Source organism: Pipra filicauda, unplaced genomic scaffold, assembly GCF_003945595.2.
Source record: "Pipra filicauda isolate LSUMZ 115617 unplaced genomic scaffold, ASM394559v2 scaffold28_size6257848_pilon, whole genome shotgun sequence".
Classification (NCBI taxonomy): Eukaryota; Metazoa; Chordata; class Aves; order Passeriformes; family Pipridae; genus Pipra; species Pipra filicauda.
This window is the reverse complement of record NW_024104409.1, coordinates 780310-808238: the sequence shown is the minus strand read 5'-3', so window position 1 is coordinate 808238 and position 27929 is coordinate 780310. Positions and strand designations below refer to the sequence as shown.

The following is a 27929-nucleotide window of genomic DNA, read 5'->3' as shown; positions in this document are numbered from 1 at the left end:
GCTTTAGCATTGGAACTTAGATAGGTTCTTCTGCTGTTACTGTATTTTTGTGTATCTTGTTTCAGGAGTTAATTGAATTTTCTGGGTATATTGACTTGGCCTTAGGATGACAGTGATTTAAAGTGAACCTTAAGCTTGAGTTCTCTGAAGTGCCCTTCTTTAGGAGCATACAATACTGAAATGTCTTGCTTGAAGCACACCTAACCTCTTTTTGCAGTGGTCTTATGAACAGCAGTGTATGGAATGAACTATTGAGTTGACATTTACAGAAAACAAACGTAACGTGTGCCATATTTTGGGAATAGTCATTTGCCTCTCTGAAGGTTTAATAAGTTGTGACGGTCTATTCGCTGTATTCCAGTAGTCCTTTCAAGCTGTTCACTTCAAAAATAAAACATTAAATTCCAGGAATCAAAGTTTCCAAGCAACCAAACCCAGCAAACAAAACTATTGTACACGATATTTACGTCTTTGTTGCCTGGGAATCCTGTTGCTGCTCCACACCTCACTCTAAACACTTGCAAAACCCACTCACTGGTTCTTGCAGCTGCAGCTGCCTTGCAGTTTAGGAAAGATCAAGTCAGAAACATGTAGATCAGAGAGTTATGATTCCTGAGTGGCTGAGGCAGCGATGAGCAATCAAGAGGTGGTCGTTCTGAGCGTGGGAGGTGTGAGATATGTAACCCGCGCTTCCACCTTGCAGCAGTTCCCTGAGTCCAGGCTGGCACGGATGTTGAACCGTGATGACGGGGAATTCAAACTGGTGAATGGAGAATTTTTTGTGGACAGAGATGGAGCTTTGTTTAGTTACATCATGGACTTCTTGAGGACTCTACAGGTCTCCTTACCGACTGATTTCTCAGACTATCAGAGGCTGCGGAGAGAAGCAGAATTCTATGGACTCCACCCCCTGGCTGACCTCTTGAGCCAGGAACACTTGCTAAAGCCGAGGCTGGAGATCTTGGAAGTGCGTTTTTCTCTCCAAGAAATGCAGGCCTTTTTCCGGATCTTTGGTTCCTGCAGTACCACCGTGGAGGCACTAGCTGAGCAGATCACTGTGTTTACAGGGCAGCAGTCAGGACAGAGCTGGAGCAGCCCTTTTCCTTCTCAGAAAACACTTGTTCCACTCCCTTTGGAAAGACCTTCTCATCACGACATGGTTTTTCAGTGTGGTACTGAGTACTCTGCTGGGGACCAGTTTGTGGCAAGGTACTCTCCTAGTGTGACTTCTCGTTATGGCGATGTCTTTGTGACTTCTGGTTCAGGTAGCGTACCCTTTGTGCTAGCAAAGCTCGTTTTAAAGAAACTGAGAGAAAAGAATTATGTTTCCTTATTTCTGCTAGTTTGATGTTATCTTTTTCTAGTTTTGAAACACCCGGTTTAATTTCTGTTACACTGATTTGCCTGTTCTTCAGCTTTCTGAAATATTGCTGATGTTTGTTTGTGAGTTCTCTTGGGTCTTTCTGTCTGCCCTTTCCTCCTCACTTGCTTTAAAATTTCACAGCATCAATTACCTTTTAGAGGACATGAAAAACAGAGTAAAATGAAGCAAAGGAGACAAAGTAAAGGAGCGCAGTACTGGGGGGAAGCCTAAAATCTCCACTAGCTCATGGTCCAAAAGGCTTTCATATGGAAAAGAGGAAAAAGAGAATGTCTAAACAGGGTTAAAAACATCAGTGAAACCAAGATAGCATTTCAGGGACTGGAGAGCTTTTGTAGAGCCTTTTACTGGGGGAAGGGAGAAGGAGTAGATTATTAACTATATGCTACATAGTGGGTTTTCTTTGAATTCAGAGCCAGGTTCTGTTTTTATTAAGATTACTGTATATCAGTAACTTTTGTGATAGCAGTATCATATTCTAATGACAACTTACATTTTTAAACAAGCTTTTGCTGGATGTCTCTACTGTATGGAGGCATGTTCTTGCTATATATGAAAATGTAACCTAATTTGTCCTCTGTGGCTGTTAGAACATCTGGAATTTTATGGAAATTTCACTGAAATAGTTCCAAAAGGGTTATTCTATCTGACTATGTGAACCAACACAGCAGTTTTTTGATTATTTTTAAAAGAAAATAAACTTTTCCTTTCTTCCAGCTTTCTTTGGCTAAGCAAGTAGAAGAAAAACTACTCTGCATTCATGAAGCAGCATATATTTGTGTGCCAAACCTTAACTTTGTAATGTATTACTAATTTTAGTGGACTAACAATTGGTTGAATAGGTTATGGCAACTTAAATAGTGAGGAAAATATTTCTGTTTGTTTCTTTTATTTCTTCAGACTTGGTAAAAATTTTCCTCTGCAGATCAATAGAAAAGCTTATCTTGAGTGATGAAACAAGTCAAGTTTGATTATGTTGATTGCTGAATTTCTGTCTTAATCTTTGTGGTGACATGGATTCTCTTGCCTTTTTTTGTGCTTTCCACAAATATTTGGTGTACTTCCCTGTGAACTGTGAAACAGTTTCACCCCTGTCAGCTTATATATTTTGTAATAGTATCTTTACCTGGCTTTTCTTCCTCAAAATGTCTGGGTAGATTCTTACACTGTACTTTATATCAAGTAGAATTTTATGCAATGTGAAAATGATTTTAATACTTGTTGCCACAAGACCTGCTGTACCAGGTAACTTTGCAATAAATGTCACTGTTTGTAGAGAGAGATCCCGTGTGCTGGTAAGTGATGCTCTTGGGGTGAAAGGGGATTCACTGACCATCATTTACTCTTACCTGAAAAACAGTTGCAGCATTAAATAGAGCCTGCCACTCCCCTCTCCTCCATTAAGTGAAACCAGATGGAGGTTGTCACAGATATTTTCTTAAGAAAGTCAGTTTTGGGAGAGGATAGGAAGGGTGTGTGAAAGAGAAGTGCTTCTTCCTTTACATGTAATTGGATGAACTGAGAATTACTTTTAATGAAGGAAGGAGTTCAGTTGTCCTTAAAGGAGTTAAAAAATATCCAGAACCTTGGTTGCTGTAAACACGTGCAGCTGTGCTGACCTGCACTGTCAAGAAGTGTTAATGTGTGTTGTAACTGCCTTTTTTTGTTTTCTGATTTTAGGTATGTTTCCATAAAGCCTGATAATAGGAAGCTGATTAATGGTACTAATGTGCTAGGCCTGCTGTTTCACACTTTACTCAAAGATGGATTTCGTCTCATAAGTGCCAGGACAGTGGCCAGTGAAGAAAAGGTTGAATGCTACAGTTTTGAAAGGATGAAGAGGCCATCAGGCCTTACTGTCACGGTGAACCAAACCCCAGGGAGCTCTGGGGTAGCACAGGCAAGGAGAGGCCAAATGCAGAAAGGGAAATAAAGGCTTTTCCTTTCATCTTTTGAGGTGGAAGAGGGGTGTGTCAGCACTAGCGGCATTTTTTTGTTGGCTTGTTTGAAACTGCAACTATTGAGGGAAGTAACAAACAAGCAATTTTTTTTTTTTCAAGTACTCGGAAAAAAATTGCTTTCCTGCCTTTCACTGCTCCACCCTCTTCAACTCTAAATAAAAGAACCACAGATTAAATACTGGGTTTGTGGACCAGATTCCAGCATTTTCAAGGGTTGTTTTTGTTTTTCTCTGTGGCTAAGATTTACATAGGGACTCGAAAAGCATCAGCTATTTCTTCTTGAAAATAATTTTAATATTCTGTGCTAATCTGTAAGTAGATTTTAAAAACATTGTAATACATGAAGAAATAACAGCTTGACACAACTGTCATCCCAACAGTTCGGAGAAGTGGCTGGAGGAGGAATTCAAACCTCAATGATTGATGATTGCTCCTCCTTCTCACTGAATCTCTTGCAATTAGCCGAGAGCAGAGTAACGGGAAGATCCCGAGTTGCACTGCTGTGTGGCTTTGTGAAGCCATCACCGGGCTCTGTGAAATAACACATTACTGTCTCTTGTAGAATACTCCTCTGTCCTCCTCCCACTCCGAAGGCATTAAGCTGTTCTTCAGTGCTGAGAATTAAATGATAAAGGTCTATGTGAGCAAAGGGTCAGCTAATTTCTAGAGCTTTAACCACAAAAAGGATGAAAACGCGATAACCAGTCCTTCAGATGGAAGAGTTAGTACAGTTTTAAATAAAATAGTACAAAGAATTTCTTAATGCTTGTTAAATGCAACACAGTTAGAAGGAAGGCTTGGCAGCAGTGGCTTTAAAAATGTTGGGAATCTTAGCCCTGTACAAAGATTTGTAAAGATGCCAAAATTAGCTCAGGTACTAGGAGAGGTAAGTTAACAAGGCTTTATAAATTAAGAATCTTTTGCCTTCCCTTCAAGACAGGGAAAGAAGATAGCGGTAACTTCAGGGATCAATTATTTGCATCTGGCTTTTGTTGGTAAAACACCATCTTTCCAAAGCTATAAACAGCCCAGTAGAGCTTGTTTGGGCTATCTTGGCTGACCATAGAATCACAGAATACGCTGAGTTTGAAGGGACCCCTCAGGGTCATCAAGTCCAATTCCTGCTGCTGTGCAGGACACCCCAAGGATCCCACCATGTCCCTGACAGCATTGTCCAAATGCTTCTGCCTGCATAACTCTTTCAGGCTTGGTGCTGTGACCACTGCCCTGGGGAGCCTGTTCCAGTGCCCATCCACTCTCTGGGTGAAGAACCTTTTCCTGATATTTAACCTAAACCTCCCCCGACTCGGCTTCATGCCGTTCCCTCAGGTCCTGTCACTGGTCACCACAGAGAAGAGATCAGGGCCTGCCCCTCCTCTTCCTCTCATGAAGTAGACTTCAATGAGGTGTCCCCTCAGTCTCCTCCAGGCTGAACAAACCAAGTTCCTCACATGACTTCCCCTCAAGGCACTTCACCATCTTCATTGCCCTCCTTTGGACACTCTCTAATATCTTAATATCTTTCTTATATTGTGGTGCCCAGAACTGCACACAATATTCAAGGTGAGACTGATTAGGTCTGGCTTTTCATTAGCTTTAAAATGTGAATGCATTTAAAATGTGAATTTGCAACACTTAATAATGAGGGTGGGTGGTAGGACTTGCCCATATATTTCTTGCCCTGAGGAGTTTCAATTAAATGGGTCTTCCCAGACTGGTAGCACCACTGTCAGATGTCCCTTTTCTTGGGCTATCACTGTAGGGCATTTTAGCTTGACAAGTTCAGAAGTTCAGTGGAAACAGTGAGGTCCTCTTTGCTTGTTTTAGAGCTTTCTGTGTTGAGAATAATGTGATTATGGGACTACATCTCCTAAGATGCTTACGGGTTATATAATGTAATAAATTTTGAGAAATGTAAGAGTGAATGCTTTCACTTCAAATGGGATTTTTTTTGTCAATAATGTCAATATGTTAATATTTATCTTGAAGTAAGACATTTCTTACAGTGAGAACCATCACTGACTGGAACAACCTCCCCACAGATGCAGTGGAGTCTCCAAATGCTGGAAATTTTGAAGAGGATGCTAAATGATTCCATCGGGGCTCCCTTCCCCATGAAAGGCTGGACCAGATGATCTTTTGAATTCCCTTCCAGCCTGGCCTGTTCTATGATTCTGTGGAGACCTTCTCTGAAGGTCTGCGTCAGGAAGCCTGTCATGGTGGGCTTTGAAGTCAGCCTGCTGATGGCAGCATTCAGGTGACACAGCTGTGTGGGTGACTGTCCCCACAGGTCGCTCTACTACAGAGATGACACTCCTTGTATGAAAACAATAATGTTGAGTATTGAGTGAGTCATTGACTGTGAATATTGTTGGTGGAGAAACTTGCCAACAATAATGAGAAACACAAGACAAAAAGTGATAACTTTTTATGGAAAAAGTTAAAAAAATAGACTTGAGGCTGTATTTAGACACCATGCCCTAAATGATCGATGATAGTAGCGATGCAAACTAAGTGAGACTAGTTTCTGAACGTCTCATAGTAACAGTTACACTATTTCATCTACCACAAGAATACTGACTATTTTCCTTGCTGTAGCAGCCACTAGGAAAATTGAGGTTTGGATTACTTTTTTTATAAATAAAGTGAAAGAAAATATGAAATATTTCCATTTTTAAAAAGCCCTGGAGTTTTAACCTATGGCATCACCCATGGTCCATGGCTTTGGCAAAATGAATATTTGGTACAACCATTTCAGTAACAACTTATGATGGGCTAATGCTGAACACTTTTTTGTTCCCCTCAGGGATTAATTTTTATTCAGCACAAACATCATTCTATGAATGCATTATTTCGGCTCTGGAAAAATATACCAGTGCAATTTCCTGTCATATAAAGGACTGTATGTGCTTTACCTCGACCTTGGGTAATGGCATACTGTGAGACTGCACGTCTTTTTGAAGTGAAACACGACTGTCAGCAAGCTTGGATTCCCAGAGTTCTCCTAGCATTTACTCTTACTTAGCAATGAACTGTGAATTGTCACCTTCTGTCACTTGTGTGCCTGCAGAGAACATGACTAGGCTCTTATACAACACTTCCATTTTGTTGTTGTTTTTTTTTTAACTGACAGTCGCTTAAATAAGTTTGAGAGCATGTGTGTATGTGTGTGAAGAACCTCATAGAAATGTGTTGTGACCTATACTAGTAGGATAACTATGACTTTAATTGAAGATGAATTGAATTAATTAATTTAACTGAAGCTGGTTCTTCAATGGAATGCACCTTCCTGGATTTCTTTTTACAGAAAATGAAAGCAGTGATGGTAGAGCTACAGGTGTTGTGTAGCTTCAAGCTACATATAAATAACAGTAATCATGGAGGAAGGGGTGAAATTATGTTCATTTGCAGACAAGTTAATATAAAAGTAGCATCGATTTACTAGGAGGATCAGCTGGCCTCCACCTTGCATGATCATTTATGCTACTGCAAAGCATTGCTGAGCCAGGATGACAGTTTTTCTGTGCCCTCTTTGAAGTGGTATGCAGTGTAACCTGCAGGCACTAGGGCAGGAATTTAGTAGGGGCCAATGTTGTTACTGCACTTTCTGTTCTGAGGTCCCAAAAAGCAGGGATGCAGCAGAGAGCAGACCATGTGGTATGCACTCAGCAGAGCGGTTCACACTGGTACATTTGCAGAGAAGGGAACAGCTGTACAAGTAGAAGTGAGTTTGGCTGATGGGAACTACGAGTCTGAGTGATTCAAAAGCCTCTTGGTCAAAACCAGATTATACGCTAAACCGAGTACTTTCACCCAGATCTTGGCAGGCAAGTTAACTGATACCTCACAGCACAATCTCTGTTAGACTAGCAGCTGCTGGAGTAATTGTATCATGCCCAGGGGTAGTTACTTCTGTTAACTTTGGAGAAACTTTTCTGCACACTGGGCTGTTTATACTTTCTACCTGTTTTGGTTGTTTTCTAGCTTTCCAACACTCAACAGTAACTCCTTTAATCTGAGCAGAGCAAGGCTGATGTGCTTTTATCTGTCTCTGAAGTGGATAAGTCTAAGGTATATTCCAATTCAGTACCAGAAAGCCACCAAAGTGGATCAGAAGCCCTGTCTGAGTCCACAACGAAACATTCATAACTTTGAATATTTTTTTTTTTTTAAAATTTGTTCTCAGATTGCTGGAAAGTGTTACTGAATATTCACTGAGAAACAAGCTGGGAGTTATCCAAGAGGAGAAGGGAGGCTCATTTCTTCTTACTCCTTCCCTCTGATTTGTGCTGAACCATTGCCAGGCTTTAAGTTTACAAGGTTTATTTTTATCGATTTTCAACAATAAACAGAGGGAGTATCTTCAGTAAAAGATTTACAGTGCATCACGAGGAAATAAAACTCCCTACCAAATATTATATTGATCTATTCCCAGATGCTACTGAAACAGCAAATAAAAGCTCAAATGAAGTCCAGTGATGGAGAACTTCCTCTCTTTAGTGACAGATGCATATGACTGTTATGTCTTCAGAAAACAATAAAAAGGAAGGGAATGACTCTGCTTCTTTGACCATATCTTCAACAGCCCAGTTAAATCTGTCAACTCAATGTAATCCACATAAATAACAAATTTGGGAACCAAAGGAACTGCTAGTGTGTCTGAAGATTCCCATTCTTTGAAGCTGCCTCTCCTGCTGCAGTCAGGCCATAATTAGTCACAGAAGGCCTTGTTGTGACTAGCAAATGGATGGACCAACAATGATTTGAATAGTCTGGTTCTGGCTGGAGATATGCCTGGAGCCCTGAATATTCTCAAATGGGTGGGTGAAATGTAAATCACTAGTCATCATATAAAATACAAATAAATCTGACTTCTATTTAAAAAAAAAAAAAAAAAGGAATGTCAGTTTTCTAGACCGTCATGTAGTTTCTGCTGAAATAACACCCTGAAGTGTGATCTGATGTGTAAATTTTTCCAAGAATCCTTCCTCCATTTCTACTCTGTTTTCATTCTAATGGAATGGTTCAATAATTGGTAGCTTCTTTCTGGTCAGAAGGATAATGAATGTAGCCCTAAAGGTTGGAAACAGTAATGTGTACAAGTCTGCTGAAGAATATTAATTTAGGGCTTTGCTTTCTAAGCAAGTTACTGTTACAGCAGTCAGCTGAGTGCTTGCTGAAACTGTGAAGAATTAAACATTGCAACATTGTTCCATCCTGATTCTCCACTGGAAAAAAAAAAGGCAATAGATTGGAAACATCAAGTCTGGGGTTTTACTAGTACTTTGGAGTCAGGAACTGAGTTTTCTTTGAATTTCAAAGGCAGTTTGTAGCTTTCATTGAGGGCCTTCTGAAAAGACTGGTTTATGGTTTTTGGTTTTGTTCCCCAGTGATATCTAAACTGAGTAATAAAATAATTGCTGACATACCGGTTTATTTGCAATGTTGTATTCAACAATAAACAGAAGGCATGCTCATCCTTCTATCCTTTAATCTTCTTGTTTTTAATATGCCTTCAGCCCACTCCTCAGCCTGGTACTGGTGGAACAGAGGAAAAGGCTATGTGATGAGGGCAGGCAGAGATCCACAGAAGGTGGCCAACTCACTTCTTTCCTATTACAAAGAGGGTCTTAAGGAATAAAATTAGGCTGGAAAGAGTCACAGCTTTTTTGGGACCAAAGAGACACAACTTATTGTATTGAAGGGAGGACAGTTAACAGAACTGTCAGAAATTTCAATTCCACTGGATAAGGAAAAGCAGATCTCATAGAGGTGAATGAACGGGTGGGTGATAGCTGCTATTTGAATGTGGAAATGGCACAGAATAATCTAGACAGGAGACTTAAATGTTCATGAGACTATAGAGACTTTTTATTTTTTCCAATGTGTTAGGTTAATGCATCTGCAGAACATCTTACATCAATCGTTTGCATACCTGAAGAAGAGAATTTTTCTCTAGGAGGTAATTTCTGCATATGTGCTGTGAAGTGAAACATTGCAGGATCCAGACATCAGATGGATTAATCATGTCGATACCTCACATCTGCAAACAGAAGCTAAGCTTTCAGAGGTCAAATAGACAAACTCTGAAGATCAGAATAACAGCACTGTTTTGGCAGCACTGGGGTGATAAGCCTGCTGGATACTTACTGGATATTTCCTGTTGGTGGACTTTGTTTCAATTCCAGTTGCAGTATGGTGAGCACTAACCCTATTAGTAAGTTCCTAATTTTCCATAAATTGGAAATGTATCTCCTGGAACAGACTGGTTTACATTGTTTTCCCCATTTGCAACTTGATCCTTAAGCCATAGAATATTCCTTTGCTACCTATGATCATTCAAAACATTATCTTCTGAAGATGGTTCAGTAAACTGAGGATCTCTGGAACACATTAATAGCTTAAATGATTAACTATGGCCACGTCAGGAATGTAAATAAAAAATTGTATCTGCATGGCCCTTAATTTAACTGAGATACTTCTCCCATCTTGATTAGGCCAATGGTGCTTTCTGCTTTTATGGAGTTTTCTTTGACATTTGAAGTGTGATAGTGTAATCTAGAATTCCCTGGTGTCCATACGCAGTCCCCAAATCTCTGTGGATACATTTGGAAGAAGGATGGACAAAAGGCGATCCATTTGCAAGACTCACCTTTCAGAGATTCCCTGCAGAACTTGGCTGGAAAATGCACTCACAGGCACAGGAACTTTTGTGTGACTCCTCTGTTGGCTACAGTTTGTATTCATAAGCTGTGCTGTAGCAGTGTCTTGGGGATGGCTACTGAAAGTCAGACCCACAGAATCATAGAGTGGTTTGGGTCAGAAGAGATCTTGGAGATCATCTAATTCCAGCCTCCCTGCCATGGGCAAGGACACCTTCAGCCAGACCAGGTTGCTCAAGCCCCATCTAACCTGTCCTTGAACAGTTCCAGGGATGGGGCATCCACAGCTTCTCTGGACAACCTGTCCCAGTGCCTCACTGTCCTCTGACTCATGACCCATGCTCTCACTGAGCTTCTGAGGTAGGCTCTGAGACTGAATAGAAAAGCTGATCATGTGAAGTCACAGAAGGCTAGTGGAACATCAGGTGGCTGCGGTTTGGATCATCTCTATTCTTTGGAGATGATCTTGGTCTACCCTCAACACCAAGATAAAGCCATGGAGGATCCATGAAGGATCTAATGCCAGTTCTTAGATCACGTATGAAGTGATCTAAGAATGTGATGCATATGTGAGTTTTTGCTCTTCTGAAACAAGTGGTGACAAGCATACAGGTCTCCTGGAGGCAAAGCCTTGCGCTGCTTTCCTGGAGGGCGTGAAGGTCTGCATGATTGGAAAACCTGTTCTCTGTGATGCCTGTGCTTGGAAACTGGTGTTTACTTGTCTTGGGGACCTAAGAACAGTGTGTACAACCTTGTCTCTCTAAAAAGAGAATGCAAAGCCTGTGCTTCAGAAAACCCATAAAGAAAAAGTTTTTATAAAGATGTCTGTCTCCAGAAATGTTGTTACTGCCATCAATGCTCTCTACTGCACCATATCTAAATTCCTCTCTAGATGTCTGTGGCAATTCTTACCATTTTAAATTAGTATATGCAATATGAATTAATCATATGCTATTTGAGACTCTCATTTTCAGAAGGTAGCTCCTTCTGCAGCAGAGATAAAACTTCAGCTTCCTTTTGCTCTAGTTATCAGTATTTGCTATTATTGGAGGCAGCTTTCACGGAATGAATTTGGTTGGAAAGGACCTCTGAGATCATCAAGTCCAACCTATGACCAACCAAACACCACCATGTCAACTAGACCATGGCACTGAGTGCCTCATTCAGTCTTCTCTTAAACACCTCCACGGACAGTAACTTCACCACCTCCCTGGGCAGTCCATTCCCATATCTAATCACTCTTTTGAGAAGAAATTCCTCCTAATGTCCAACCTAAACCTCCCCTGGGTACAGTCTGAGGCCATTTCCTCTTGTTCTGTTGCTGGCTGCCTGGGACAACAAAGAAGTTCTCTACAATTACCTGAAAGGAGGTTGTAGCAAAGTGGGGGTCGGTCTTTTCTTGTGCATAAAGATGCTGCATCATGTTGGCCTTGCAAGAAATGCACGCTAAACACTCAGGATTGTGAAAACCCTTCTTGTCTGGCCCCAAAGTTATCCTGTCTAATGGGATAGCAGAATAAGCAAGCAGAAGTGTTGAAGGATTTACTTGCTGAGTAAAAAAGCCTGTAAGTAGTTAACAAGTGCTTAGCCTTGCTGAACTTTCATAACACTGCCATCCAAAAGTGATTCGACCTTGCCATAAATAATTTTGGTGTCATTGTTACTGATAATTTCTGCCCTAGAATCATGGCTGCCAAGGGATCCAAGAACTGTAGACGACGTACCAGGAAAATTCCAATTCTGCATCACTGGACTGCCTGGTGTTCCCAGGTTTGAGCTATGCTTAACTTCTTCAGAATTTATGTAGAAGAAAATCAGGATCCCTTTTGCAAATGTTCTGTTCCTTATCACCCTCTAATCAAGGTCTAGCCATGTTAGGAGACTTGCTGACAGCCTACAACAAGAAGTGGGAAAGGCAAAAAGTTCTGGTCTTTCTCAAGTGTTTCTGCTCAGGCAAACTAGAACCAGAGGCCAGGTGTCTGCCGGTATCACTTGTGACATCTTGAGGCAAGATATTTTGCTTGCTCAGCCTTCTTAGAAGATTCATGTGATGCTCATCAAGTCAAGTAAAATGTATCTTATGCATAGTCTTTAATGACACCACTACATCACATAGTAAGTGTCTGAACACCAGGGAGGTTGTGCTCATTCATGGGGTATGCATTGACAAGGAATTCTTCATAGGCTAAAGCAGTTTCTCCAACCAAAGAGAAAATAAAAAAACAACAAACCAGAAGTGCTAGTTTCTAAACTAAACCACATCTTAACATCTATTTAAATGTTAATATAAATTAGTGAATAAGAAAACACTAATAAAGATTAGTGAAAAAGAAAATTGCTACTATCACTGGCTAATGAAAAGCTCTCTTTGTAGCCACTGGTAGTCCAAAAAATGAGGGGTGGCAGGATTAACACTGCTCTTGCACAAGGAAACAGTTGTTGCTTTCACAAGTGCTGCTGAACAGCGTTGTCCCACTCAAAGAGTTCCAGATACACAGGTACGAATGGCTGCAAGCAGCGCCTGTGTATCAATGCACAGCACACACACAGACACGAGAATTCCAAGTACTTTTAAAGATAATAGAATTCAGAAGGGCTTTTTTTGGCTTTATCTGTGTAATACCAAGAGGCAGATGAAAGAAAATTACAAAAGTAAGGAAGCGCAATATCAATTATTTGGTTTCAACATACAGGGTGACAAAGAAATTCCTATCTCAAGGATAAGCCTTATGGGAATTCAGAGTAGTTTCCTCAGGCCTAAGTGTCTCAAAAGAGCCTGTTGGCAGCCTGAGAAACTCAAACATTATATATTATGAGGACCAGGTGCTGTTTTTAAAAGAACTCTACAATAAATATGAAAAAACAACAAAACCAAAAACGGAGATACAGTTAGGATTTTGTTAATTGCCATTAAAAATGTCCACTGCTCTGGACAGCTGCTCACAGCTAAACTGCAGCCTCTAAAAGCTGCAGTTTTAGATGAAACTGAGATACATTCATAGAGTAAGGCAGTGCCTTTCTCAGGCTGCTTTATGCCTGAGTAAGCATAAAATAGTGGGATCACAATGTAAGAGCTCTGCAAGTTACCTGTGTGTTCTAAGCTACTAGAATTGCTCAAACAAAATAAAAATTAAAGATACTCCAAGAACCATGAGGAAGTCCTAAAGTTTAATCCTAATTTGGAAATGGAGTATGTAACCACTCCTCATAAGAGGAAGAATGTAGTAATTTTTCTCAACATGAGAAGTTATTTGAATCTTCTTCAACCTAGAACAGGCTCTTACCTATGCTGCTAATTTGTGAGGAGAATTGTAAACTCTCCTGTAAAACAAACAAACAAAACCCCCCTGAAACTCAAAAAGCTTCTTCAAATATAATAAAAAGAAAACAGTTTGAGGTAGATTGCAGGAGAGAAGAGGTGAATCCCCTTGCTGGCTGTTGAACAGCCATGCAGTTGCTCCCTACTTTCTGTCTTCAGCAGATTTAGAGAATGTAGGGGCATAAAGCAGTTTAAAGCCACCTTTACTGGTGCTCTCTTTAGCAATAAAAACCAGAACTTTGGCATAATAGAGATCTGTGATGCAATTCAGAAACACTTTGTTATCTCAGTGTTCATCTGCTGGAAACATAAGGTATTCCTTTAGTGTGCTTCAATGGGTACTTATATTTATTGTATGCTCATTTTACCGTTACTTCAGGAAACATCTTAGGAAAAAATATGGAACTTGCAAGGAACTGCACAGTTAGTCCAATAAAAGCAAATTCCACTACCCTTTGAAATTCTACCTGCAGCTTGCTTTCATCTGCTAAGAGTAATAGCTATCACTGCCAACAATCTTTGAACAAAACCATTTTGTGATTTCTTTTTTGTACATATCTGTGATTTAGCAAGAAAGATGGGCAACATCTGTGGCAACTTCCATGGGGTACTTTTTCAGAAGAGATGTGAACTTCGACCTCCTCAGGCTTCTGAAAACCAGGTTTTCTGTTTCATGGAAGAGTACCCTCACCTTGTTTCAGATTGTTTCAGCCAGTTTCTTAAACTCTTCTGATGGATTTTAGCAAGTCATGACAATTTTAAACCAGCTCTTTGGTCTGACCCTATCTTTCCCATTCCCCCTTTTCAATCACAGCATGTATCCTTACCCTCTGTTGTTTCTGTCAGCAGTTTAAAGATATCTGATTACAATAGATTTTTTAACATGTTTTGAGGGGCAGAAAGATTCCTTAAGGCTTTCTTGGCGTCATGCTACATCTTTTGTACTGTAGTAGAAGATTAACTCTCACATCAGTTTCCCTAACACTGTTGCAGCTGTGGATTTTCAGCCACAAATCCAGTTCCTCAGATGAAGATGAGCTGTTATAACCTTGGCCTTATCTGATGAAGAAAGAGATCACCTCTGTATTGTTTGTCAGAGCAAAAGACCCTGTGCCCCTGAGACAGAGTTTTTTCTGGAAACTTTCCTGGCTACCTCATACAGTACCTACAGCATTCCATTACCACATGGATATACAGTAACCAATACAAGGGTTCTCTTTACGAACACTTCGAAGAAAAAAAAAACCACCAAAATACCTAATTTGTGTCCTTTAATTTTCCAATATATTAGACATCTATTTCATTTGAAGAACAAGGTTTTTAGTTTCTCAGCACAGGGGAAAACACAAACTGGAAGTATACAGCTACTTGCATTGGTAACAACTTAAAACACATACAAAGAACAGATTAAAGCAAAGGAGACTATTAAAAAAAACCAAACCCAAGCCTCTTGTTAGATAGCAGAAGCTCTCACAGATGTGCCTGCAAGAGAGTCTCAGTCATTAAATAAAGCTGGAGCATGTATCAGGCTAGTTCACTGCCAGCTTACAAACTTTTATGTTTTAAAATCTATTACCTGCATTCTTGACAGCAGTTTATCTAATCACTTTGCATTAGTAAGACTATAAATGTGATATTAAAGTATGCTAGTCTTAAGTTTCATCACAAGGACAAAGTACTGCTCTAAATTTCCACTACAGCGCTTTGAAAATAAGCTTCTATAAAGGCATTAAGAAACTGTGGAGATACTCTATTTAACCAGGCTTTAACATTTGTCTTATACAAGAGATAAAACTTCATTCAGAGGTAGTTTTTACAAGCACACACATTTTTTGCCCCTCCATTTTCTCTATTTGTGACATGGAAATGAAAAAAACAGCTTGTTGAAAGCAATGAATAGCTGAATTCAAGCACGATTCCTTTCTGGAACCTCCACAACAATACAACCAACAGGGGGCTGTCTGGCTACACGATGTTATCGCATCTGCAGTGAAATCCTTTTTCTGACTGTACCACCTACTATCCACAGACGCTTCCTAAAATTGGTTGTCACACAGGCCATTTAACAGATTTCATACCTGCAAAACATTAGAGCTGTTGTCCATCTTTGTCTCATATTACTGAAAATTTCTTATTTTTGAGTCAGAAGTTCCATTATACATAGATGGATAATATAGTTTTAACGTATTTTTTGATGTGTCTAAAAAAACAGATATTGCTTGTTGGAAAAGATAGACACTTTCACATTGTCTTCATGACAGGAAAGGTGTGTCACAGCTGTTTAGCTATAAAGCTATATATATATATATATATATAGCTTCTTATAGCTAAGAAGCTATATATATCTATATAAGCATTTTGTGTTGGTTTCACATGTAGATACCAATCTTCTGCAGAAGAGAGAGATGAAGGTGTCTTTAGACTCTTTAATACTGATTTAAAGAGCAGATAGGCAAAGCCTCTCTGTAGGAGTATGAAGAAAGGAAGAATAAGGCCCTGAGTATTCCTTACAGTGATTTAAGCAATTAACTTTAAATTAACTTTAAAGCTGGATTGCCATTCTTGAGAGTGGAGGGTGCTTTTCTTGGTGCCAGCACTGTTGCTCACACAGCAAACACATTCAGCTGGCTGAGCTTACCAAAAACTAACCTAAAGTTATTTAGTGAAACCACCATGGAAATATCAGAGGCAGGCTCATGTTGAAGGTAACAGGAAGGCTCTCAATCCCAAAACTTGTCTGGCTCGAGAATCACAGGACTGTAAAACCATAGTCATATATTATTGTTGACTATTCTAACTGGTCCAATAATGTGACCCCTGAAGCTTTTAATTTGCCTTTCTTTCAATAAAAGATTAAAATGTATACATCTGAGATTTTATATGCTATAATTTATGCCTTATATACTTCAAATTTCATAATACTTAAAGTTTTTCTGTGTATTTGTTGAGAAATTCCAAAATATTTTACTTTTAAAACCACTTGAAAGTGTAAAAGCTGTATAAAGTTCCTTTGTAGGTAATAAAGCCACTGCTTGCCCTGCAGAAACATAGGGAAATGTGAACCTTTCTATCCATGTCTGCCTCCTGTGGCTATAAACAGCAGAAAAGAACAATATGGATATACTGTTCCCATCTCTCAACAGAAACTAAGTCAGCCTTTAGCTACTCAACACTGTATGCTTTAGATTGAAGATACAAACTGGATAAATGCTGCTATAATTAATTTTTTAATTTCAGAACTTTCAAACAAGGTTCAAATTTTACATTAAGAGACAGAAGCAATATTAGATAAATTCAAATTTGATTTATTAACAAATACAGAGCTATTATAAGTGAATAAAATGTGGAAAAAAATTGCACCTGAAAGCCATTAAATAAATTCTAACAGAAATCAACTGTGTAGTGAAAAGTACTCCAAACATTATTATCCCCCTCACAGAAAGATGAGCATTGTCACTCGTGCTACTGCATTTTTTCCATAATTCTTTCTTATTTCTCTTTATAGGTAAACATTTTATTCTGATACACGCAACTTCCACCTTAGAAAGGAGATTCACATATATCTCAGACATAGTGTTTTCCTTCAAATACATTTTAAACTTTTTGTTTACTTGTTTCTTACATGAAGAATTGCTGCTCAGCTTCAAGTTACACTGTGGTAAAATAGCAGCTCACCACTTTGGATATATTTGTATCATTTCTTGTGATTTCTGTGACAGGCTGTGATGAAGAAGATAAAGGAAGTCTAAACATTTCAAATTTCCATCATTACTGTTAGTATTGCTACCTGTCTAGGACAGACTTCCCTCAATACTTAACAAGATACCATGACTAAGGGAAAAGCTGAAACATTTTCAGATCTCTGTATCCAAATACTCAGTACAGGCCACTCTCACTCAGCAAAGTGTGCCATGTGCAGTACCAAGAAAACTGCTTTTGAAATTTGAAGAACAATGGCCTGTAGAAGTGCTAAATACACAGGTCTAAGTCACTTTACATTTTCAACAATGCACTGCTTACCACTGTACAACTAGTTTATTCTTTCTGCAAAATAGGTCTTCACAGGTAAATTTATTGTCAAACATGATGAAACTGAAACATGAACATTACCTTCAGTGTATAGAATATTTTCAGAAGTAACATCTTCAATATTCTGTAAACGACATTCAAAAATGGTACAAGTATTTAATAATAAGAGTTACATTTGCAAAATGAATCAGTGACAAGAGGACAAAAATCAGAGTATTTTGGAGTTCACAGGACTGCACAAATAGACCATGAATAAACAACATGGAAACTCTGCTTCTCAACTTGAGCTGGCAACAAGAAAAGTTGATTGCAGATCTTGTCTTTAAAAAGATGCACAATACTCACCTCTTCCTCTAAAATCAGAATTGAAGAATGCCATAGAAAAGTCCACAAGGAAATGTACTCTAGTACAGCTACTAAACAAAAGTGTTTTGTTTTTTTAAACAACCAAACCCCAACAGCCCTTCAGCTAAGTTTCTATTATCCCTATTTTAAATATGACATGGAGGTGTAGAAACTATCATAGTATGCCACAGTTTGAGGTATGCTTTAACAACATAGGAGGCTGTTGGGAGACATAACATTACAGAATATTTTAATTCAAATGACAACTCCCAAGAAACTCACCTACAAATATAAACTGCCAGTGTTTCCTTCAGACATAAGAGTCTTAAGTTAGACACCTCTAAATTAAAGAGGAATACAAGTATTACAGAAGCCAAGGCCCAGTAACTTGTTTAGCATCATATAAGAATAAAGGCAGAAAAATAAACACCTCATCCAATTCTTAGGAATTCTCACTTGACGTGACCACGAAGGCATGGTTTCCTCTACTTGTAGCAGTTATTCCATTGCCTACAGAATTTTCTACTAATCTGCAGCACCTATAGCAGCATTAAGCTTCTTGCTGGCACTGCCCAAAAACATCTTCCCTGGCCCAGCACCCACACCTGGCCAGTCCTATCATTAGGTTGAATATTCTGTGTGGTCACAAAGATTGCTTCATAGTACACTGACACAAGGGGGCAAATGAAGATTGCAGAATCTTAAAGTAGGAGTTACCTAACCTCTTACCTTTTCATTTTGTGATCTTCATGTTCTTTTTACAGTTATCAGGTTGTGTTTTGCTTATTTTCCCCACAAAAACATTTCCCCCTTTGAATTTTAATTCCCCTTGTTAGTTGAAGTATTTTATTTACTTCCACAAAGATGATGAGAGAACTGAACAATCTTTCACATGAAGAAAGGCCGAGAGAGCTGAGACTCCAGCCTGGAGAAGAAAAAATTTGTGTTTGTGTGATCTTATCAAAGTTTCTAAACACCTGCTGATGGAGGAAAGGGACAGTAAAGAAGACATAGGCAGGCTCTTCTCCGTTGTGTCCAGTGATAGGACAGAAGGCAACAGGTACAAAATGAACTGCATGAAATTCTGTCTCAACAGGACAGGTTGTAGATTCTCCATCCTTGAAGATATTCAAAAGTTGACTGGACACAGCCCTAAAGAAGCTGCTCTGCCCGACCCTGCTTGAATTAGATGATCTCCAGAGGTCCTTTCCTACCTTAACTACTCTGTTATTTTGGGATTCCTTTTCAGGACCAAAATCCACAAAGTAGTAGCTGAGGGTACTAATAAGCTTGCTCTTTTCTATGTGGAATATGATGAGGGGAATGAATTTGACAGTCATTTTGCAGATGACAGCAAAAGCTACTACTTAATAGTCTACATTCCCTTCTGGATCTCAAGTGCAGAATACCCTAGTGAATGTTAGGAATGATCTGAAGTGTGCGAGCCCTTTCCCCCAAGCCTGACTTGTTCTCTTTGCTTCAAGCCAGATCCCTTCTGTCAGGCTGCTGCTTCTTCCAATTTCAAGAAACAAACCCCAAATCTTTGCCTAAACTATTTCAATCCTTCAGATTTTCCAGTTTATCAGATCTGTCTTTCCCCTATTAGTTCTCAGCTCAAATCTTTCAATATCAGATTTTCAGACATGCTCCTCTCACTAGACATCTTCACACCTATATAGCTACTAGTCTCAGTTTATTTTCAAGCAGGCCTTCCTTTTCTTTCTCTTTTATTTGAATTAGGCATCTTTTTCCTGTGCAGTTCCTAAGCCTAGCAGAAAATAAGCACCTGAACTAAAACCAGTGAGCCTTCCTTTCTCACATCAGGCACAATCCTTAGGATCCCAGAGTTGCAAGGCAGAGGGGGTTTGATTTGGTCACAGCCTATGGCACCATCCATGCAGGCAAACTTCTGGAAAATATAACTGCTAATATTATTTAAGTCACCTGTGAACCATGCGAGAAATACAACATCCTTTCCAAAGGTTTAGGATCCAAATAATTTGAGTAGGCCTTCATAAGCACTTCAAGTCATTTTCTTAATCTTGACAGGAACTTTGGTTCCTCAGTTGAACTCTGGTTCTGCAAGTGCTCAAATTGTGTTTTTGTCCTGTCACTGAACTGTTCGAAGTTGCTAGGGCCAACAAAGAAGGTGGTCCAACCTTTGTCCTTCTGCTTCTTCCCATTCCCTGCCATCTCCTGCTTTGTGCCAGTGATACGGGTTTGCATGGTGAACCAGAAGGAAGCAGTCTGTTCCTATAAAGGCCTACATGGGCACAATGAAGTAGTCAGGAACACACGGTTTGGCCACTGGACTTTGACAAAGCCATGCAAATAGACTTGTTGCATGCTTTCAAGTCTTTCTGATCAGCTCCTTAGATTCATATCTACTCATACAAGTCCCTGGGAAAAATCCTGGATATATTAAAATACCAGATCTACAAGAGCAACAGGATGGATGGCCCCCTGCAAGCAGAAGTCTGCAGTGGGCTGACAAAAATCAGTGATCTTTAAAGGACGTGGCATAGTAGAAGAATAACATCTTTTTCTTTTATAACTCACAGAATCTGGTCTAGCCAAGCAATTCTAAGTTTTCAAATGGCTGAAATGTATGTGCAGGTCTTCAATGTTAAGCAGTTAAAGATAAGCAAATATAACATAGTGCTACTTCAAGAAATTCAGTGAGAAAGCTATTCACCTTTGAGCCAGATAGCATATTTTTTCTAAATAATCAACCTCAGTTTGGTCACGTATCTTAGGAGAGCTGTAATAGGTAAAGGTACACATGGAAGTGTTCTTTATGAAAAGACGTAGGCTATCTAATTATGCGTAGGTTTGCTGCTGAGAACTGCTCAGGTCTGAACTAAGTTGGAAATTTTAGCCATCAGTAGTTTCAACAGTTCAAATCCGTAGCAGTAGCAAACAAGAAAAGCGTAATTTTTAGCAGCGCATACACCAGGCTGAAATTCTATACAGTCAAATAATGCAAATTTATGAATTATAAAAACTTGGATTCATATTCATCTACATCATGTTTGTACCTGTGCAACTGCACCAGTAGCAGGCTTGTGAAGGCTGAAGTGAAAACAAATCTCCAGTGCAGATAAGCTTTTTTCCTCCTTTTAAAACATCTATATGATATATAAACTTGACTCTGTGAGCATTTAATTGAAGAAGGCATGTGTATTTTAAATGGTAAAATACAACAGGGCTAATAAAATTAGATTAGCAAGTGATACTGAGTCATGATAGTGAAGAAAATAAAATCTTAAAAGGAAACACACTTTCAGATCTGTATCTAAAATTAGTGACATTTACATAACCATTAGTCTACATTTGACTCACCACACAGTTCTTGCATGCAGCTTTTAAAAGGAAAGGAGCCCAAGTAATTTCCATTCTCACTGCAGCGATTTCAATCATCTCAATGAAAGATTCTCCTGCAAGAGAAAAATCTTAGTGGAAGATGAGAAAAAAAATTAGTAAATTCACAGTCAGATCCACAGTTTAAACTTCTAACCATAAAACAGTTATGGATCTAAAGTCAAGCGGTTTAAGAAATGAAGTGTTTAATAGGTTGTTAAAAAATTCGGAAGACACTTTTGCTTTGTGAGTTCTCTTTGCTAAAAGCATGACCAAAAATTTCCCAGTTCCATTCATTTAGAAAATGCTGTAAAAATGAATAACCAGTTTTAAGAGTTTTAATAAAGAAATACTGACAATTAAAGTAACATAATTTTTATAGTTTTAAAAAAATATAAACAAACACACTTACCAAAGCATTGTTAGACAGGTGTAGCTTGAGATGGCTTCTTTAAAAAGCTCAGTTTTCAGGTAAGCCAACACAAAGTTATATATGTCTATCCTATATTTACCATCATACACTATGAAGTTCTAAATATTGTTTCTGAATAGATGAAAATACAAACAAAAGCCAAGAAAGTGTTTATAAACAGACAATATACAAATTAGTGGCAACAAAAAGGCAAAGGAAATACACAAAATGTCCTTTTCCATGACTCGCGTGCAGAAGTGGAAAGCCTTACTTCAGCAGCACAGTTAATACTGGAGATATTTACAGTCTTAACACCAATATTTACGTGCTGCTAAAGTATGACAGACATCAGCATCACAAGATTGACTAATTCATAAGTGGTATGTCTCTTCAGGGTGATGAAATCCTTGTATTTTTGAGGCAGCACAATATGGCCTGCACCTTTTCAAAACCCACAAACCATTATGTGCTGCTACGTTATGCCAAGGTGTCTACCATGCTTCAAGGAAATAGAAACATACACTGAGAGCTTAATGCAGAATTTTCTTATTGAATGTTAGCTTTCATGTAGTAACATCAGCTGTATTAATAAACTACAAAATGTTTATAAAACATCTGTCCATTGCCAAGCTGACTGTTTATTTACAGTGCTCTAGACTTTATTGTCAACTGTGCATAAAACCTTAATGGGACATGAACCAGTAATTGGACAAATTGTGTCTGATTAGAGGAACTAAAGATTATACAGATGTTTACTTCAAAAGAAAACAAAAAAGTCTGGGTTATTTTCTAATCTAACTTTTGGTCATCTGGAGATTGATGTGAAAAAAAAAAAAATCCAACAACTTTCATATATAACAGAATAAGAGTCAAACTCAAAATAAGCTTCTATCAACTACTATATCAGTCCTCAAGACCTTTGTTACCTCTGCAGCTTACTCTCACTGCAATTTTTGGACAGACAGATTTACAAGTGCTTCTTAATTAAGTTCAGGGGAAAAATTTTAAAAAATCCACAACAGATTGTTAGCAAGAATAGTAACTTATCTCTTATTAGGAGCAGGAGTTCATTGGCTCCCAGCCTAGAATGATCATGCTTCTTTTACTTGAAGAAGTAGGTAAGAGACTTGGAGTTCACATGCCTGCCAGGTATCATTTTCTTAGACTAAAGTATGCCAGAGATTTAAGGGTGTGCAGTACTTTTACTAGTTCCCTAGATAACATGAATTATGCTTTCTTTAAAGTTTTTATACCAAACTATTAAGACAAAAGCTACTTACACAGCATGGACCCAAGCACTCCACTTCATTACAATAAGCCTTCTAGCCAGTTCACAATAAACAACTTCTGCAAACTAACAGGGCTATCTGTAAGCACAAAAAAAAGGTTTGGCAGGCCACATGGGGAAAAGATTAGTGAGTTTTTCTTTTCTCCCTTCCTATTTTTGCTCCTGCAATAATAAAGCAGGATAATATCTGTTAGAATTCTGAGTGCATGGCCACAACCATGCCAATTAAAGTGAAATTGCCAGTGTAAACTTATAGGTAGCTGTAGCAACACTGTTTTTATATAGCTATCCAGGTAGGAATGCTAACTTTAGGAACTGTATCAAAGAGCCATTTCCAGTGTATTTTATACACGTGCAGCTATATTTACAGTTACACTCCCCCCCCCCCCCCCGGCTTACTACCTGTTTGATATTTAAATCAGAGAGCTAAAGTAGGCAAACCAGATTGAATTAAGGCCCAACTTACCCAGTACCATGGCAAATTAAAACTTGCGTGCAAAGTCAAAATAAACCTAACTGTAAATGCTGTGACAGTTAGTGTCCCCCTGATGGAACTGTGCTAGGCACAAGCCAAGAGAAGAAAAGGTAAAGACAAAATCTCCACCACATATAGATAATTTGGAAAGTAACGATAGATGTGAGCAAAAGTGCTAGCCAGTAGTAAGAGATTTATTTCAACTGTCATGGGAAAAGAATATGAAAAATGTCCCCCCAGCAAGAGAAAATACTGCCTTGTACTTGTAGATTTACCTTAAAAGATTGAAAGAAAATTATTTAAATGAGACAGCTGCAACATTCAATACCTTTGGAAGTACATTTCTCATTTGTACATTCAAGCCAAATTCTTCATTTGTAAACTGTGTGTTTAACTAGATGCTGTTCTTTCAATTGCCTATTTGTTTTCAGCTTCTAGCTTAAGCATGGAGAGCGTTTTTCTGTTGCATGAGTAAATCCCTCTAAAATTAAACTGTACACACCATGAAATGAAGACTTGGCAGAACTATTATGGTATTTTCTACAGTAAGTACATTAGTAAGAAAACTTGCAGGTAATTCCACCCACCCATACAAAATGTGAACAAAAACCTTAAATGAATTACAGGATTCTAGGTTGGGTTTTTTTATTATGATTTTGAGGGGTGGGTTTTGTTTTGTTTTTTTTAAACTTTACTACAAAATGCCCCCAAACAAACCAACCAACCAAGTAAAAATCCAACACAACACGACTATATATTTTCTACACTGCTATTAAAATATACTTTATCTGTAAGGAGAATAAGAAAATTTTCACATAAAATTGAAGGCCGTGTATGGGAGAAAAGGGGATGAGGAACACAAAAAGAATGAAAAGAAGTCTAAGATAAGAAGTATACTGACAGCTAAGCCAGAAATCTACTGAAATTCAGGAGCATCTGCACAAAGCTGTGTACCTCTATGCTTTGATCATAAAGCTAATATAGTCGTGTTATTGAGAGTGCTTCTCCTACCTCCATCCTTGTGTCTTAAGAAGATCTTGATGAAAGCTGGGAATCATGTATGCAGGCAGCTCTGTTAGATTCTTCCGAACCCCTGAAAGTAAGAGCTCTGCTGAAGATGCACAACCGAAATTCCATAGGAGCAGGCTCTCCACACATACACAGAAGTCAGGAATGCTGTTCGAAAAAACAACTGAAACTGTTAAAAAAAAAAAAAAGAAAAAAAGAGGACCAAAAAAAAGTGTGTGCGAATGTTTGTGCTTTTTTTAACAATTGGAGTGTTCCCAAGGAAGGAGCTTTTCCTTGATTTCAGTGTTTCTTATTTGATTTATCAAAGACCAAGCCCAACATAAAATATAATTTTCAGGTTTTCTTGTTTATAGTTAAGAGCTTATGACAACACCAAGCCAAACTCAATCTCTTTCTGACACTATGAAAACCAGCTACAAGTGAATTTCTGGCTACTGTAACTACTAATAAGCTCTTCAAACAATACTATAACTACCAATAAACTTCTTAAATCTCTGTGTAACATATTGTATCCAAAAAGCTACCACTAGGCCTGCAATCTGACAGACAGGTCAGTTATTTGGAGTAAAACATATAAAGGCCTTTGTATTAAATACTTTATGTTGTCTCAAATGCCCAAGAACATGATATAAGACTAAAAATTTACCTCATGCCTTTTGCTTATACAATAAAAACACTCTCCTGATACTTCTTGGCCAAAACATTTTCCTCACTGATAGTGTTAAACACCATTTGCATACAACCATATTCCACTGCTTTTGTTACTTACTCATTAATGCAAAGCAACACAGATCCACTATGAAAGCAAAGCTATTGCTTCACTGTTTGTTGTGACCCTTTCTCAACCTTATTTCAGTTTAAAATTAGAAATCTGAACATGAAAGACTCCTGGTGTTCAACAGTCTAAAGCATTATATTATTTGTCCAGCAGTGCTACTCTCCTCCATAACAATGACAATAGAAATTATATTTCCGTATCTCAGTTTTCCCAGTTTAGCTAAGTTTAAACTAGAAATGAGACAGGGTTTACACTGAGATGGCACAGCATGAAGTAGAGCATCTTTGACAAGTGTGTCCTGCTCTATGCGTTCCATGCAGAGAGTATGTTACTCATGTTAGACAGCACATTTTGCAGTGTAGCTTTTTGGACAACTGCTGGTGAATTTGCCAAGCTTTCCTCTCACAGTTCAGTGAGACTAATACACCACTCAATATGAATAAACACACAGACAGTGTGACTCTTGCTGGAAATGCTTTTGATTTTTTATTAAATGAATCTGGGCAAAAGACAGAAATCTCACTCTTCATTATCAAGAAATCTGAACACTTCCATTCTCAAACTTTAAGACTAAGATCTGAAAGTGTATGTAGCTGTATCTTTCTAATACACTGTTTACACCCCTCCCTCCCAGTTTAAATAATAGTTTCATTTTATTTTTGTCATATGCTTACTCAACACTGCAATATTTATACTGCAAACACAGTAGAATTTACAACTCTTGCTCATTCTTAAAAGTTCGATTTAGAACTATATCCTTTTACTCCTGCCTTCTTGTTGTTTTGTTAAGGAACCATCTTTTCTCCCTTATTCGTAGTGTTAGCAGCCTTCAAAGTAATATGCATGTATTTTTTAAAAGGAGAAAAAAGATTCAACAGAAATATTTCAAAACATTACTTTAAAGATATCAGTGTACTTTTGGCTACTATTACCTTATTATTTGCTTCAGGCATATTCAGTTAATTCACTCAACTCAGTTGAGGTTATTGTGTGGTCAGATGAAGAAGAATTAAGAGAATACACCTTGACTGCTCCTCTCTTGAAGTAACAGTGAAATTTTGCATTCATGTTTAAGACTGCAGTTCTAAAAAAAAGAAATAAATTCTTTCCTAGGGTTGCATGTGGGGTTTTTTTGGTTGCTGTTTGTTGGTGGGGTATTTTTTGTTTGGTTGGTTTTTTAATTAAGTGACAGTAATCCAGCAATAAATTTGCCTCACTTCATCTCAAAAAGGAACAGTCATTCAGGACCAAACTTATACACTCTCTATACCTTCTACCAAGTAGTTGAATATTTCTAAGACTATTTCAAAGTTGTATTTAAAAAAATCACAGTTAATGCTTTAGATAATCTTCTGAACACAAAGATACATATTTGAGCAAAGATAGCTAGCACTGATCTAGAGTTTTGTTAGTATAAACTAAGGAAAAAAAAAAAGGGATTGTCTGTTAACTATTTCCTGATTATGTCAACAATATCCCCCATACAACCATGGCAAAAGCCTAGGAGAACTACATTGTTTGCAATGTAAAGTACTAATAATGAAAGTGAAGCAGATGACTGTTGATTACTGAAATTTACTGCTACTAAATTTGGAGAATCTATATCATGTGTCCAGTCATCTCTCCAAGGATCATGAACAAACAGATTTAGACTAGCTGGAGAACTACTGCATAAGATAAACATGAAATAACAAAGCCAGCTAAAAATAAAAACCAGGAAGCAAAACCATTGAGAAATTCAGAAGTATAAAAATACCTGGAAACTTAGAAGTGCAGTTAAGGACTCTCAGCATCAAGTTCTGGTTTACATCCTTTTTACTTAATCTAAGACTCCAATTACTGCTTCTACTAGGTTGATTCGCATTTGTTCGTATGAAGTGCAGTCCCCCCCCCCCGCAGTCATGAAGACAAACCAAACCAAAGACAGTTGCTTGGTTCTGCAATATTGATGCTTCTATTGGAGTGATGAAGAGCAAGGAGAATGCAGTGAAAGGCAAGAAAATAAAGGTAGTCAGTTCTGACTTTAATAAGCACAGTATGTCAATTTTTATAGCTAGCTAGCTAAAAAAAAAAAAAAAAAAAAAAAGCAGAATGATGGGAAGCTGATATAGCACACAAAAACTACTAATGTATATTTTGGTATATTATAAGTATATTTTAGAATAAACTCTAGCTTAAAAATAAAATTGTATAAGACTAACCCCTCCCACCTCTTTTACTGGCTTCTAAAAAGTGCTTTGTCAGATGCTGATGCATTAACTAGATTGCTCTATGAAATACTTTAAAGGGAACTTGTAAAGTGTATCAATCTCCAAGTTCTAACAGAATTTGTAAAAGCTACATTTCATAAAAGCTTTCCAGATCCCTCTTGAGTGCACTGGTATAGCTAGCACACAACTTTTAAAAATCTGTCTTCCCTGCACCTTTGGCAAGCACACAGGAAGAAAACTGTGTGAACACTTTCAATCTGTACCAGCATTCTTTCTGCTTGAAAGGACACATACAAAATTAAGAAAAACGAAGAAGCTATTTTCTAAGTTCTACAAAGTAAGTTTTATATTCCATTACACTAGTAATTAAAATGTTACTTAGCCCTCAATTTTATCACAAAATATATTAAAACTACATATAGTGGATCTACCAAAAAGAAAGCCAGATCACTCTTAAAATCTTCAGCTTCTGTATTAGCATTTTAAAAAAAATTTCTAACACCTCTTCAGATGAAAAAAAAAAAACAAAACCAATACCGAGATACATTTTCTCATGGTCTCCAATAAACATATCCTTAGATTATTATCTTCAGCAAAGGTATCCTATTACAGTTCAAATTTACAAAACCTGAAGTATATAGAATCATTGCTGGTAAAAGAGAAAATGTAACAATCCTTCT

The 27929-nt window shown here is 38.1% G+C and overlaps 1 protein-coding gene and 1 long non-coding RNA gene across 2 annotated transcripts; one reads left to right on the top strand and one right to left on the bottom strand.

Moving 5' to 3' along the window:
• The first annotated feature begins 262 nt into the window (after positions 1-262).
• On the top strand, positions 263-8819 carry KCNRG (potassium channel regulator). The gene is made up of 3 exons (XM_027721340.2): positions 263-1209; positions 3062-3281; positions 5385-8819. Exons 1-3 carry the CDS (start codon positions 632-634, stop codon positions 5475-5477), a joined length of 891 nt encoding a protein of 296 aa, XP_027577141.2. The 5' UTR covers positions 263-631; the 3' UTR covers positions 5478-8819.
• Positions 8820-16612: 7793 nt separating this feature from the next.
• Positions 16613-26266, bottom strand: LOC113988085. The gene is made up of 4 exons (XR_005564181.1): positions 25972-26266; positions 24244-24408; positions 22750-22836; positions 16613-21134 (listed from the first exon to the last, which is right to left on the bottom strand). It is a non-coding gene; the product is annotated as an uncharacterized LOC113988085 (long non-coding RNA).
• Positions 26267-27929: the final 1663 nt, after the last annotated feature.